The sequence below is a fragment of the Sphaeroforma arctica genome, assembly GCF_001186125.1.
Source record: "Sphaeroforma arctica JP610 unplaced genomic scaffold supercont1.360, whole genome shotgun sequence".
NCBI classification, from domain to species: Eukaryota; class Ichthyosporea; order Ichthyophonida; genus Sphaeroforma; species Sphaeroforma arctica.
The window spans coordinates 29,912-43,075 of NW_014040198.1; the positions used below are offsets into that span (position 1 = coordinate 29,912).

At 41.8% G+C, this 13,164-nt stretch overlaps 1 protein-coding gene across 1 annotated transcript; it reads right to left on the minus strand.

The window, feature by feature from the left end:
- Positions 1–9,259: 9,259 nt before the first annotated feature.
- SARC_05573 (hypothetical protein) lies at positions 9,260–12,615 on the minus strand (the record flags this gene model as incomplete). Its single annotated transcript, XM_014300562.1, has 9 exons — positions 9,260–9,431; positions 9,701–9,804; positions 10,009–10,305; positions 10,672–10,789; positions 11,005–11,130; positions 11,461–11,532; positions 11,837–11,962; positions 12,227–12,430; positions 12,586–12,615. The coding sequence occupies 9 exons, from the start codon at positions 12,613–12,615 to the stop codon at positions 9,303–9,305; spliced, it is 1,206 nt and encodes a 401-aa protein (XP_014156037.1). The 3' UTR covers positions 9,260–9,302.
- Between the last annotated feature and the right edge of the window lie 549 nt (positions 12,616–13,164).

Genomic DNA, 13,164 nt, shown 5'->3' on the forward strand with positions numbered 1-13,164 from the left:
TATATATATATATATGTGTGTGTGTGTATTTATATATTCGGGATGAAAGTCACTTCGTTGTCACGTTAGTCACGATGGTATTGAATCCGTTCACGTATCTTTCTCTGCTAGAAATATCCAAAGCACCATCTACTATAGCCAAACAGCACTATGTCCTTGTATGAGCTGCTCAATCATATGTATGTATGTATACACCACATATGCACATAAACGCGCAGCTGGTATTTCTTTCCACTGCATATATGAAGTCCACGAAAATATTAATTTGATCTTTAGCATCTATTTAATATTAGTACAGGATGTTTATTTTATTTTAATTGCTCATTGCCTCTCTCTCTCAGTAAAATCTCTTGTGATTGTGAATATGTTATCGACCGACCCGTTGGCTAGAGTGTGAAGATATATTTATAGCGACACGTTCGATTGGGTATAATACACCCTTATCTTTCACCCTAGATATCATCAGTTTTTTTTTGTTCTTTTGTGTTTTGGCGGGAATTCCATAATATTTATTATTATTTTAAATAAAACAATCAAACACTCTAATAATATAACAATCCTATTTTTATAACTTTATTTTTAGGTCATCCTGTCTACTAAAGTAGAGTATTAATAGTAGACTGAATATGTTTACCTGTAAAGTGAATTCTTTAGGTGAACAACTATCCAGTACCAGACCTTTCTCAGCGCCCCCGACAATGACCCGAAGCATACCTACTTACGACATATACGCCAGTAATCACCAACCACCATCCCCTACACACCACCACCATCACCATGTTGTCTACCGCTGATAAAAACAGCCCGAAATGCATAAGGACGATCCTCGAGATATCCGGCCACCAGTATGATACGTGGAAACCTGATTTCTTTTCAGAAGTCGTCATTGAATACACGGTCGATCTTCGTCCCCTCATAGACTATGACAACCATGCTGCCACCGACGTAGATGCGGCACAATTTGCTACCGCACAAAAGGTATCTACCATCTCCGCCCCGCTCTTTACAATGACAGCCTTCTGATACACACCTGGCTCCTCCTTCATTCTCTGATTATTTAGACGCTATAACCATCACTCAGTAAAAGACCGTAAGAATACTACTCATACTTACCTTTGACGCTTTAAGCGTGACGATGACGAGGCAGTCCGAAACTGGGCCTTCCGTTGCAAACTCTTGATCTGGAATGCAAGAGAACACGGCACTGTATCTTCTAACGAATATGCTTAGGATTTATTTTTATCTGGTCTGCCTAATTCCTACCAGCAACAGACTAAGGGATACCTCAATTTTATTCACGATCTCTGTCGCTATGTTGAAGTATGAGAAACTATGAATATTATACATACTTCCTGAGTTAATAGGTTGAACGCCCCAAATGTCAGCCCAACTCGATGTATTGATCAAGCGCCTCAATGCTATGATCACTACACCCACCTCAAACAATCCACGCACATTTCAGCGCTATGTTTGCTGGTCCACACAACACCATTCAGGTCGTTGCATCAAGGCATGTGCATGATGTGGAGATAAACAACACGCTGCCACGGAACGCAAAACTACACCTCTCTAATATGTACTAATGACACTAGTTGTAGCTGTAAAAATTACCTGGCATACCTGGCAGTAGTATGTAGCAAGCCCACTAATAAGAACAATTTCGCCTACACAGTGTCTGTTTATCAGTCCCATCGTACAGGATATGTTACACAAATCAAGAACAGGACAATAGTATCCCACCTAGCCATGCATGTCCTACATTAGTCCCCCTTTAGTGCAACAAGTACTATCCCGAAATTTCCTACAAGATAACGGGTTCACACTCACAGCGGCGGTCTTCGTGGCGCTCGTGCTATTCATATTAGTCTACCCTAAAAACTCCCAGACATGCATCATGAGTTTATGCTTTAAGAATCTCATACTATCACTATACCCCTTGCACACGGCGGATATCACTGTATCACATCGCATTTCAATATTTAGACACTTTTAATTCAACAGTGCCTCATACTAATCTAGCTACGGCTCAGTCACCACATCCATCAAAATCTCAGCATACACCTCTTCTCCCCCAACCCAGCGCTGTCATTGAAGCAACATTCCCTACACCTGTTGACCCCCCACCCCAACCCTCAACCACTATTACCATGACATACGACGAATTTCGCCGCAATAACGGTTACTTCAGTCGGAAAGCTATGATCAACCTTGCTAAATCACGCAACATCGTCCTCACCCTATACACGTCGATACCAACGCCTGAATGCTAAACCCTGATGAATGTCAGCAAACGATGACTCACCCCAACTGGGAACCTACCATTGATATCTGTGCGAGCAAATATAATGCTCAACTTTCTCATTTTACAGGCCCCAAAGGAGGCGGCGTTCACATCGACTGGCGCGATGTCGATTTTCTATCTGAGAATATAGCAACCAGGAATGGTCCGATATATAGGAACTCACCGGCTAAGCCATCAAAGTTGATGCCACACTTGCCATTGTTACCCCTGCGCTTAGTTGTGGACGGTCGTGAGCTCTCGCTTTCAATCCGATCCTTTTCTTGTGAAGAATATCTTCTCTACATTCCTCTGACATGGGGCTACCGCTGTCGGCAAGCCATCTTGGATCTATACCCTCGTCGCACAGCTATAAGACATTCTCGCGCCCTCACCGCTTTGATTAAGCAAGCTCGGGCAAATCTTAAATATGAAAAGTACTGTCCAGTATATATGGAGGCTAAGCTCCGTGCCTAGGACGTTCTCCATGCTTCCATCGATACCATTTATGACCATGGGGAGAAACTTCACATTGATCCCCAGGGCCTAATATTCCCTGACCGCGATAGCAACATTAATGCCCTGAATATGATTGACATACTTTCGACATTTGGCATACATTTTTTCCCGAACGAGATATCGTTGTAACAGCACACCGGCGAACTCCTTACTCACATTCTGCGCCACTGGAAACATCATATGCTTACTTCTGGCGGCGATTCGGTCATTCAAAGCGCTATCGTGAAACACCATTGTATGTCTCTGGGTATAGAGCTCTGAGTCAACCCCTCCCCCCCCACACACGCACACCTTAAAAAATGAATGCCATAAAAAGACAACATGAGACCATAAACAACCTGGACCACTGCCCTTTTCTTATAGCTGGGATGCCACTCCCACTCTGTGGAATGGCCGAGGACTTCGCCGACACACTACGAAATCGTAAATCGTCAAAGAATTCCCGACTCTTCTCCGCACACCGCATCCGGCATCAAACACCGGAACTCATCTTTCCCCGCATGGACATGGCTGCGCTGTTGCATTTAAGATTTATATATCTTCCAGTCAACCTTTATATATCTCAGCACGAGTACAGCCCCCAATGTGATTTTGGTGTATTACTCACACGGCTACATATTAAATGGAACTGAAGATACGTTACACAACATCAAGAGTTTTCTACTCGGCAGATTCTCCACAGCCGTAATGTACGTTTTTTTACGAGTAACGACCGCAATGGTCCGCCAGGGCGCGACCCACAGTTTTACTCTTCTTGGTTGGTTCTTCAGGATTGGGCCACTGCATCACACCACGTCGCCGTTGAGATTCCCTTCGTTCCACCGCACGGCCCTTCTACTACACCGCCCCCAATTATTCCACCAGTTCCAACTCCTATCCTACTCCGGCAAACCATACCCCCACCTCCCACACCCATCGAAGTTCCAGAAACTGGAATTTACGCTCGATGATGCTATCGAACTCCTCGACGAAACTGTGCCCAAGAGTATTTCCAAGGCACGCACATACTATGAATGGCTCATATGATCCGCTGCCATCGACCTCGAGCGCAAGGCCCACTCCTGCAAACAAACTGGTCGATTCAATTACCGTCTCTAACGTCTCTTCTCATGCAAAGATTACCCTTTCAAAATATGTCTTTACCCAAAAACTCGACAAAAAAGGCGACCTTACTATGCACAAGGCCCGGATGGTGGTCCGGGCCGACGAGCAGGTCCATGGTGATTTATTTTGGGACACATATGCTCCCACTGCTTCATCACTGCTTCATCCACTACACTATGTACTTTCTTTGCTAAGGCCGCCTCCCAAAATCAATCCGTCCACTTCTTTGCCGTCAACACCGCCTACTTGCATTCAAAATTGAACACCCCTGTATATATGTATCCACCAAAAGGGAGTGTCGATTTTTGGTCACTACGCCCCCAATACAGTACTCAGACTTTTCAGGAACCTCTACGGCATTTGATAGGACGGCCGCCGCTGGAACCAAGAACATACTACGCCACCTGGGATTTACTCAAAGCGCCCAAGACGAAAATATCTGGCTGCATACTGTTCCTTGAAGGGGCTACTGTTAAAGTATCTTTACTATAGAAGTGTGCAGTTATAGAAGTTTATCATCCATATTTAAGCAAACGAAGTATAAGACAATGTAAACAAGCTCCCTTATTTATCCTTTCACATATTACAACGTTCACTGTAGTATTTTCCCTCGTTCGTTAGCCATGTATGGGTAATAATACAAACACAATCATCACAAAATATTGTGATATTACGAGGAGTATTACTGATAATTGCGGAGACTAAGTTCTAACATTGTGGAGACTAAGTTCTAACATTGCGGAGATTAAGTTTCCTACGATCCTATAATCGACCATCTTGAGTTGGAATAAAGTACGCTAAAAAGGCTGCACAACACTTTGTTACATGTTTTTTTTTCGCTCGCTTTGTGGTAAAGGGAATAGAACATAACTATTGGACACGAAAACCTACATAGTTCATGCCCATTGCAACTCATAACTAGGTCGTCTTAGAGATAAGCTTCCTTGCATGAACACAATAGTGTTAAATACTACTATACACATACATACGTATCGAGTTTTCTACCACTACCGTTCAATAATAATAAAATAATAAAAAAGATGTTGTTTCTATGTTCTTTATATGCAATTTCTGTTGCGTTTTATACCGACTATTTTTTAATAGAGAAGAATGTCCCCAGTATATGACATTCTTCAGATGGTTACAAGTGCATTATCTTCAACCTGAAGTTGCTAACATGCTTGCCGATTATTAAACTTAACCAGCGTGCGTGGAATGAAAATGATTTCATCGGAATATTGTAGTAAATACGGGAACTGACTGAACCAACCAATCTAGTATTAAATGTTTGTTTGTTCAGTCATTCACTTTGATGACTACAATATACTTTAAGATTGTATTTTTTTGTCGTTTTTTATTTTGTGGGGTTGGCACAGGCTCCTTTTAGCTCGAATGCATCGTCGAGAAATCAATCTTAGATCCATAAATTCTATAAGTTTAGACAGGGACGCAACTACATACCAACGAGCAGGAGCTATACTGAGTACTGAGAACAGTCGATATCATCTCGTTTGGTCTGATTCCTGCTGAGCAAAGTCATGAGCAAATAAAGGCAGTCGCCATGTAATCATCTTGTTTGGTCTAATCTCTGCTGAGCACAGTCATGAGCAAACTTCGTATAAAACGAGATACCGCACTGTATTATAGATTTAGTCCTCGTATTAATAAAATGCATTTGCAACATTAGTAGAGGTTTTACTGGTGTATTGAAGATCAACTATGTACAATATGTAAACGTCGGCCAACAATATTGTGCTGGTCAGTTTAAGTATCTCTGAATGTGATATCAAGAAGGGTTGTGAGGTTGTCGTCCGTAATTTTGTTTCGGAACAAAGTCAGAGGCTGCCCGATACCATGCCACACAACTGATGTATTTGAAATATCCTGGTTAGCCATAGCGGGAAGTAATTTAAGCGGTACCAGAAAGTATTATTATAGCAATAGCTTCCACCGACCTGTATTAATCAAAGATGAATTCACCTCCTCGTACTTCATGCTCTGCGGGCAAGACGACAATTTAAACCCCTGATTCTGTACGTAGTTTGTGTATGTGTGTTAGTGATGCACGATGCATTCAGCTGAACGATCACGTGTTTACTATACCAAGCAAGAGTGTTCCAGTTAAATATCGGCTCTAGATCAGAAAATTTAGACCAGACTCGAATGCGAATGAGGTTGACAGATGGTTTGACCACCTTATGCGACTAATAGTAAACGCGAAGCACTTCTGCTTTACAGACCTTATATGGAAGCATTCAGGTTTGCATCCTGGTTCAGATGCAGTGCCCAACCCCACGTTGATGTGGCGTAATAATAGTGTGCTATTTCATCGGCCTAATTATCAAAAGGCACGGCTGTAATATATATGTACTCAATCTGATGAAATATGTGGAGAAGACTTGACGTATGAGGGATCGAGTCTCCCTGGTAACAAGAAGATCAGAGACGTGTGGCTGAAGATGCTTGTACGTGATTCAAGTAAGTCCAAGATCTTGAAAGCGTATAGTGAAGAGGTAGTAGCTAGTAGTTGTAGTTCCACAGGCGATAACATATCTACGGCGGTAGTGCGTCCACAGACAGTCACATCCATGAATAGCGATTTTAAGGAGAAAATGAAGCGAATTTGTTTCAAGGTTGCTCACCATCACTTTCGTGCTGACCAAGTTCTAATTGCAAAAAAAGAGCCGTAAACGGGTTAAAATAGGCGAGCTTCCAACATTCACAACCGTAGACAGTAGTAATGGGCCTACGCCAGATGTGCGACGAGATACTCCTATTATAAAATACACCCATGTCTCTAACTATTCGCAAACTATCATTATTACTTAAAAATCACCTTGAGAAGAATAGACTGAACACACAGCAATAGAGATTACACCAGAACATGAATGCACACTCACAACAGCGGATGTGTATTTTGAAGAGTTAACTAACGATAGAACGCTGTGTAATACTGTCACCGATGAACCGTCCTTAGAGTACGTGCGTAAAATTTACACGCACATTGGGATTCGGGTATCAGTTTTAGCAGCATGGGACATGGTTCACGAGAGCGTTGGTGAAAGTGTATTTTCCAGAAGAGTCAACCGCGGGCACACCAACGGAAGATGATGTTTAAGTAAAAATGAAAGATTACAAGTTTCATGCGGCTCAGTACAGGCTCACACTATTCCAGTAGTTTGTGTTATGGCTTACATTGTCAAGATACATGCGTTTTAATCCTGCGGATGCGCGGACACACTATGGGGTAAGGAAGGCGTCGGCAAAGAACAACTATATTACATGGACGTATGCTATTGGAGCCATAGTACGGAAGACGCAACCAATACTTACCAACAAAGAAGAGTTGGAGATGAATGACATGCACGTAGTTTGCCCTCGGAAGAAGGCAAACTTGCAGATAGCGTTTGATGTTGAAACTGTGTGCTCTGACAAGCAGACTGCAAAGTTTTGCATCCACATCGAACGCAATAACGAAGAACTCCAGAATTATAGAGCTTGGAACAGGGGTACAATAACTTCATCTGAACTAGACCCTTGCTTTAGGAATCAGAGTGCATACGGGGGTTCACAAACCTGAAGCCACCAATTCATGATTGGTGACTGCCCATGGGAGTGCGCATAGATCGCCGAAAGAAACGTAGCAAGGTGCCTGAGGGTGCTACATTTGTATGTCTAAAGGAGAAGAGGCTCTGTAGTGTATCCCTTGCTGATGAATCTTTCTCGCTATAATTTACCTTCGGTATATTTAAACCTAACCAAGGGTTGAATTCGTGTCTAATACAGGAAGTATAAAAATCTGGCGATTCACACTGCCAATTTCGAGGTCCTGTCCCTCTACATCGTCAATCGTTGCCCCCCTGGCCTCTCCATATATTGTCCTTATCTGTGCTTCTTCGCTACATAACTCGACTACCGTCTCTAAAGCTGCGCGGATATGTACGCAACCTCTCACATAAGATTTGTATTGCTTTGGAATAATAGTAGGAAGAAATTATAACGCAACTTCAACATCATTACATACCAAACGTGTGTAAATATTCCTAACTATACGTGTACATTTGAGTCTAGTATATACATCAAATAGTAAAGTATTCATACTTCTACCCACAGCCGATTTAAAGTAGATAGTTATAACCTTGTCAACTTCCACAGTTATTCCTATTTGCATGATTACGTATCTGCGCTTCTGTTGAGCATCTTGGCGTGTAGAGCAATACCCGTCTTCCCTGTCGAAATAGTCAGGCCACGATATCTGTTTCCATTATTACTTTCACAATATTATCCTAATTGGATGGTTCAAGCTCGACTGTATCAAATTTTTTCCGTATATTACTTGCTGTGCTCTTTGTTTCCGTAGCAGCTCTTTTGGGTCCTCAAATATACTTTTACGTACTGTAGATCTAACACGAGACGTAGCGCTGGCAGTGATGTATTGCTATAGATCAGTATGTCTCGTAATACGCCCTGATATACTTAAACCATGCGCAGTGCAATAAGTACGGAGTTGCACGGATGTCATTGTTGAGAAGTCTACTGGTGGCTTGCCTTTCGCGAATGATGTAATACGTGGTACTGCATCGTAATACTTAATAAAGCAGTTTGCATCTTCTGTCGATGGCGCCATATGCCCAAGCAGTGCAGAACGAGGGGCTGCAGTTGAGGCTAACTTTATCGGTTTCCCAAGGCCTGTGTATCGCTTCACCAAATACTGTAGCATTCTGGAACACAGTAAGTATTCGCTTTTTAGTATCCGCACGCTGATTGTTAAAGCCAGAAGCTAGCTTACGTGATATACTATGTTTGCACATCATATACTGGCTGACACAAATACATGCGTGCTGCTTCACGTATCGCCTGTGTAGCTATATATAGCTCCGAAGGGTCCTTTCCGTAAAGAATGCGTTTGCGCTTTTATCTGCCTTTTGGCAAGTCTACTTCGGTATATTGAACAAAATAATTATTGATGGATGTTGCCACTGCAAAATTTTGATTATTGACCATTTGTTCAATAATTGCTCTTACCAGGCATTGTGTATACTAAATTTAATTTGATCTAAATTCTTGTTCACAGCCTTGACATCAGAGGCATCTCATCATCGCATTTCAGTTCCGTAATGATTATTCCCTGCTTCGTGCAACTATGCACTGGAAGCTCAAGCTAGCACCACGTGAAGCACGGCGTTCTCTCGACGAATTGCTGATTTACGATGGTAAGAGTTGGTTCATATCAGTAACATTGTATCATTGAAACGTGCATGGTATAAAGCCAAGGAAGCAATCGTGAATGGTCAGCAGTATTCGATATCAAATTGTACACTTGTTACCGGACTCTGAGCAACCATTTTATGGAATACATATGAATATGTCATCGAGCGATCACCTTGCCCACGAAGGAAAATCATCGTATCAAAAAACTCAGACTCACCTGGTATCGATGCTTGCCATCCTCAGTGATCGTGAATATTGGTAGTTGAAGTAATTGCCAGGGCGTCAGCCGATCCTTTAGAGCTTGCATTAAATTCATAACCTACACAGCGAAAAAAGATATCAGTTGAAATGGTAAAGCTTGTTCAGATTGCACACCCGTATTTGACGGCGTCGATGCGGAACAAATTGTGTGACCACAAACGAAAATGACAGCACTATGGTAAAATGCCGCAGAAAACCAACAATAAAGCTTTTTTCATCTCTTGTGTGGTGAGAGCGATACAATTCATCTGGTACAATACGTCTATCGAGGCAAAGTTCACGACCATGATATAATTTCACCTCGAATAAATACAATTTCCACGATACCTGGCCCCTAATGACTGATGCTTGCTTCAGCCACAGTGTCTTACTGAACCCTTTATCTTTCTTGAACGTGAGATGTATCCTTTCGATCATACTCTCGACAAAAGCTGTCAAAAAAAAGGAAGGAAAAAAAGTATTAGCAACATCCCAAGGCTGCACGCATGCGACACTGGACGATACCAAGGGCAGTACACGCTGAAAACTGCTGAGCAAATATACCACACGATTAGAAAATTAGTGCTGGGAATGGATTAAGCGGACGAAAATGGGGCCAAGGTAATATACTATGGCACAAGAGTGCGTTCACATACCTTCATCGATCAATAATGGCATTAACTTGGCCACCAGGGCCTCCGAGAACGGAATTCTGGCTTGCGGCAACCAGGCCCAGTGATAGGGGTATGTTCTCCAGGAATCCGGATGTTTAAAAGGAAAATTAAGTCCATTATCTATTGCAGCTAGGCTTATGGTGTAAGATGCGTCGTTAGTTTCAGCAATAAAATGGCTGCCCTCCGGCAGCTGTGCTGTCAGTGTACTAGTGTTCTGTGTGTCTGTGTTGCGACCTTCCTTCTTCTGAACTTTCAGCAGCCAATTCTCCATGCCACGGTCTGATTAAAAATAAGAAGAAAATGTTTAAACAATGCAGGTTGGAAATATAGCACAGTACCATCTCTACACAGGCACAGCACCGAATAATTTTTAATGATAGTGAGTGCGTCTAGATTATGAGGTGAAGACATACGTACGCTATGACTGCCGCAAGACTGCATGTGCAAAATGTACAATACGCCTCAGAATATTGGGCTTCATAGGTGCATGAGTTTACAAACTTGAAGAGACCGAGATGAATATCAAATACCCATGTTGATTCGTAATTGACATGCTACGAGTGCAAACACAAAACACACACTGACGATAACACGTAATACAAAACTGATTTTTATCAAAGACATGGCAGGAAAACAAATTATTACCTGTATTTCGTGTAATATAATCCAGCACGACCATTCTCTCAAACTGCGGTTGGAATGACTCTAAAAGATGTGGGTCCGCATCTTCGGCCTCCAGCAGTCCCACCATTTCAATAGCATCCTGAAAAAACGACAGAATGGCAGAGATATGTTTCAATTTATGCAAGTCGGTTTCGCTAGTTTTTTTTCAACGTCCAGATCCACGCTTTGCATCATAATAAGCCATATTTGGATCTATCATAATATATATTAAACGTCACTTCTGCATTGCCATGTATAGCTCTGGAGAAAAAGGTCTAGCTCTGCGTAGCACGCTAATAGACGAGTACGTTATACCTTGTATCCGGCAACAAACATCTGTAGAGACCCGGTTTTTGGCGGCAATGGTTTGTTGGGTGAAAACCACCGAACAAATCTTACTGATCTGTCATAGTTGAAGGCTGGACTCGCTAATTTCACCACCTACGTTATATAATAAGAAAAAGACTTAAAGTGGGCAATAATCGACACGCGTGTTCAAAAAAAAGTACGGAGGATACAGAATAAACCTTTATTGAACGTATCACTACCCGTTGTCGATGATATTGGGGGGTGTAGATCTTCAAAAAGAGTATTCAACTGAGGCGGACAGAGTATTGGTGTGCCTTTATTAATAAACACTTTCGGATACAAACGTGTGAATATTCGATGTCCGATGCGACCGCCCGTGACAAACGAGAAGAGACCGCAAAATTGACAAATAGCAAAGATGTAAAATTTTACAGGGAATGACTAAACAATAAGCTCATTTACCTTAGTTCGGGGCACCACATTTAATTGCAATGCATCGTCAACGATGCTTGCACCAGCTTCCGACAGGTAGCCCTGTACGGTTTGAGTGCAAAAGCGTGTGTTGGATGCAGGTGAGCAGGACAGCCATAGGTTTGTATTCAAAACTTCACAGACGCGCCAGGTCAATTCATCAGGAATGAATCGCTGCACACCGTGGCGCATCAAGCGTAGAAACACAACTAAACACATATTCGTAACATGTATCGAGCACTATGAGGGCACCAAGCAATACCTGCTACCAGGAAAAATAGATATTGCAGCCTTAAATAAAATTTCACCAATAATGATATATACTAAAGGCTGGCGCCTAAACATCTGAATATGCGGTCAAACGTACCTGATTAGGAATCAGACAGCTTCGTCCAAATGCACAAGGGCATATCGTTCTGTGAAGCCATTTCGTCCATTTTGGGTTTAAAGAGCCGTACGGTTCTTCGTCCTTTGGTTTGAATACCCCTATTTTCTGTCGGTAAAAAATTGTAACCAAAGTTTTGAGATGTGTTATGTACACATGCGGCAGCGGTTATTGTTACATCTAGCAATACCAACCAGGTACATACCTATACACAATCGCTCTCAGAAATCCTATGCTATTGAACTCAAAGAAGGATCCAGTACGCTAGACCACTCTATATTAGAACGGAGGGATAGCTTGGTATAGTGAAACTCACGTGATTGGCCACTGAGCCTACACTAACCAAAAGAACAGCGAAACCAGGGCGCTTACCTCTCCCTTTGCGTTCTTACAGAAATAACTGCCGCTACTACCCTGGACTATGCGTTCAGGATGTACCCCACACTGAATTGCATCTTTGATATCTTGTAGCTTCTTATCAAACTCCTTGTCCCTCCTTAGGGATACAACACTGTCCAATAGTCCATTTTGATCGCCATCAACAGGGTTGCTCTCAATCAAATTCCGATATATCGACTGCACATTAGAATACGGTATTTACACATCGAGAGTGTCAGACATGCCATCAACGACTAGCGATTCACTCAGCTGATCGGTAAGTCAATGGCACATTTATCGTGAGATCAATTGTGCACCCTAATGCACACATAAATTGACATCAGCATATACACTTCCGATGACTGCCCCGCAGCCAATGCCATTCTACTAAAATTTTCAAAGCTCTACAAATCCCATACTAGCCACATTGATTAAAATTACTCCTTCATCACTAAAATATAGGAACGTAACCATAGATAGTTTACTATGATATACGAACACAATCACAATTAGAATAATATGATTGAGATTATTATTTTATTGAGTTGGAGAAGTTGAACATATATATACCGCACCGCGTTCCGGAAAATCGAACATTTGATCATGGAGAAAATTTCGCGAAATGCAAATTTCCGCTTGCTTTAAAAATCCAAATAAAACTTAATTGAAGAAACGGATACTACATATCCTAAAAAAAAGCCTACTTACATGTATGTATATTTGTCTACGCATAACGAACAGATGAAAGTAACTGATAAGATACGACCATAGAAAACAATATACCTCTTCTATAATAAGAATGTGTATCGACACCACATACACATTCACAAACACCATACTATGTATGACTGTGAATCCATGAATAAATACTCAAACTCTAACGAAACATATATATGTATATCTATAATTCATGTATATGTGTATATACATAT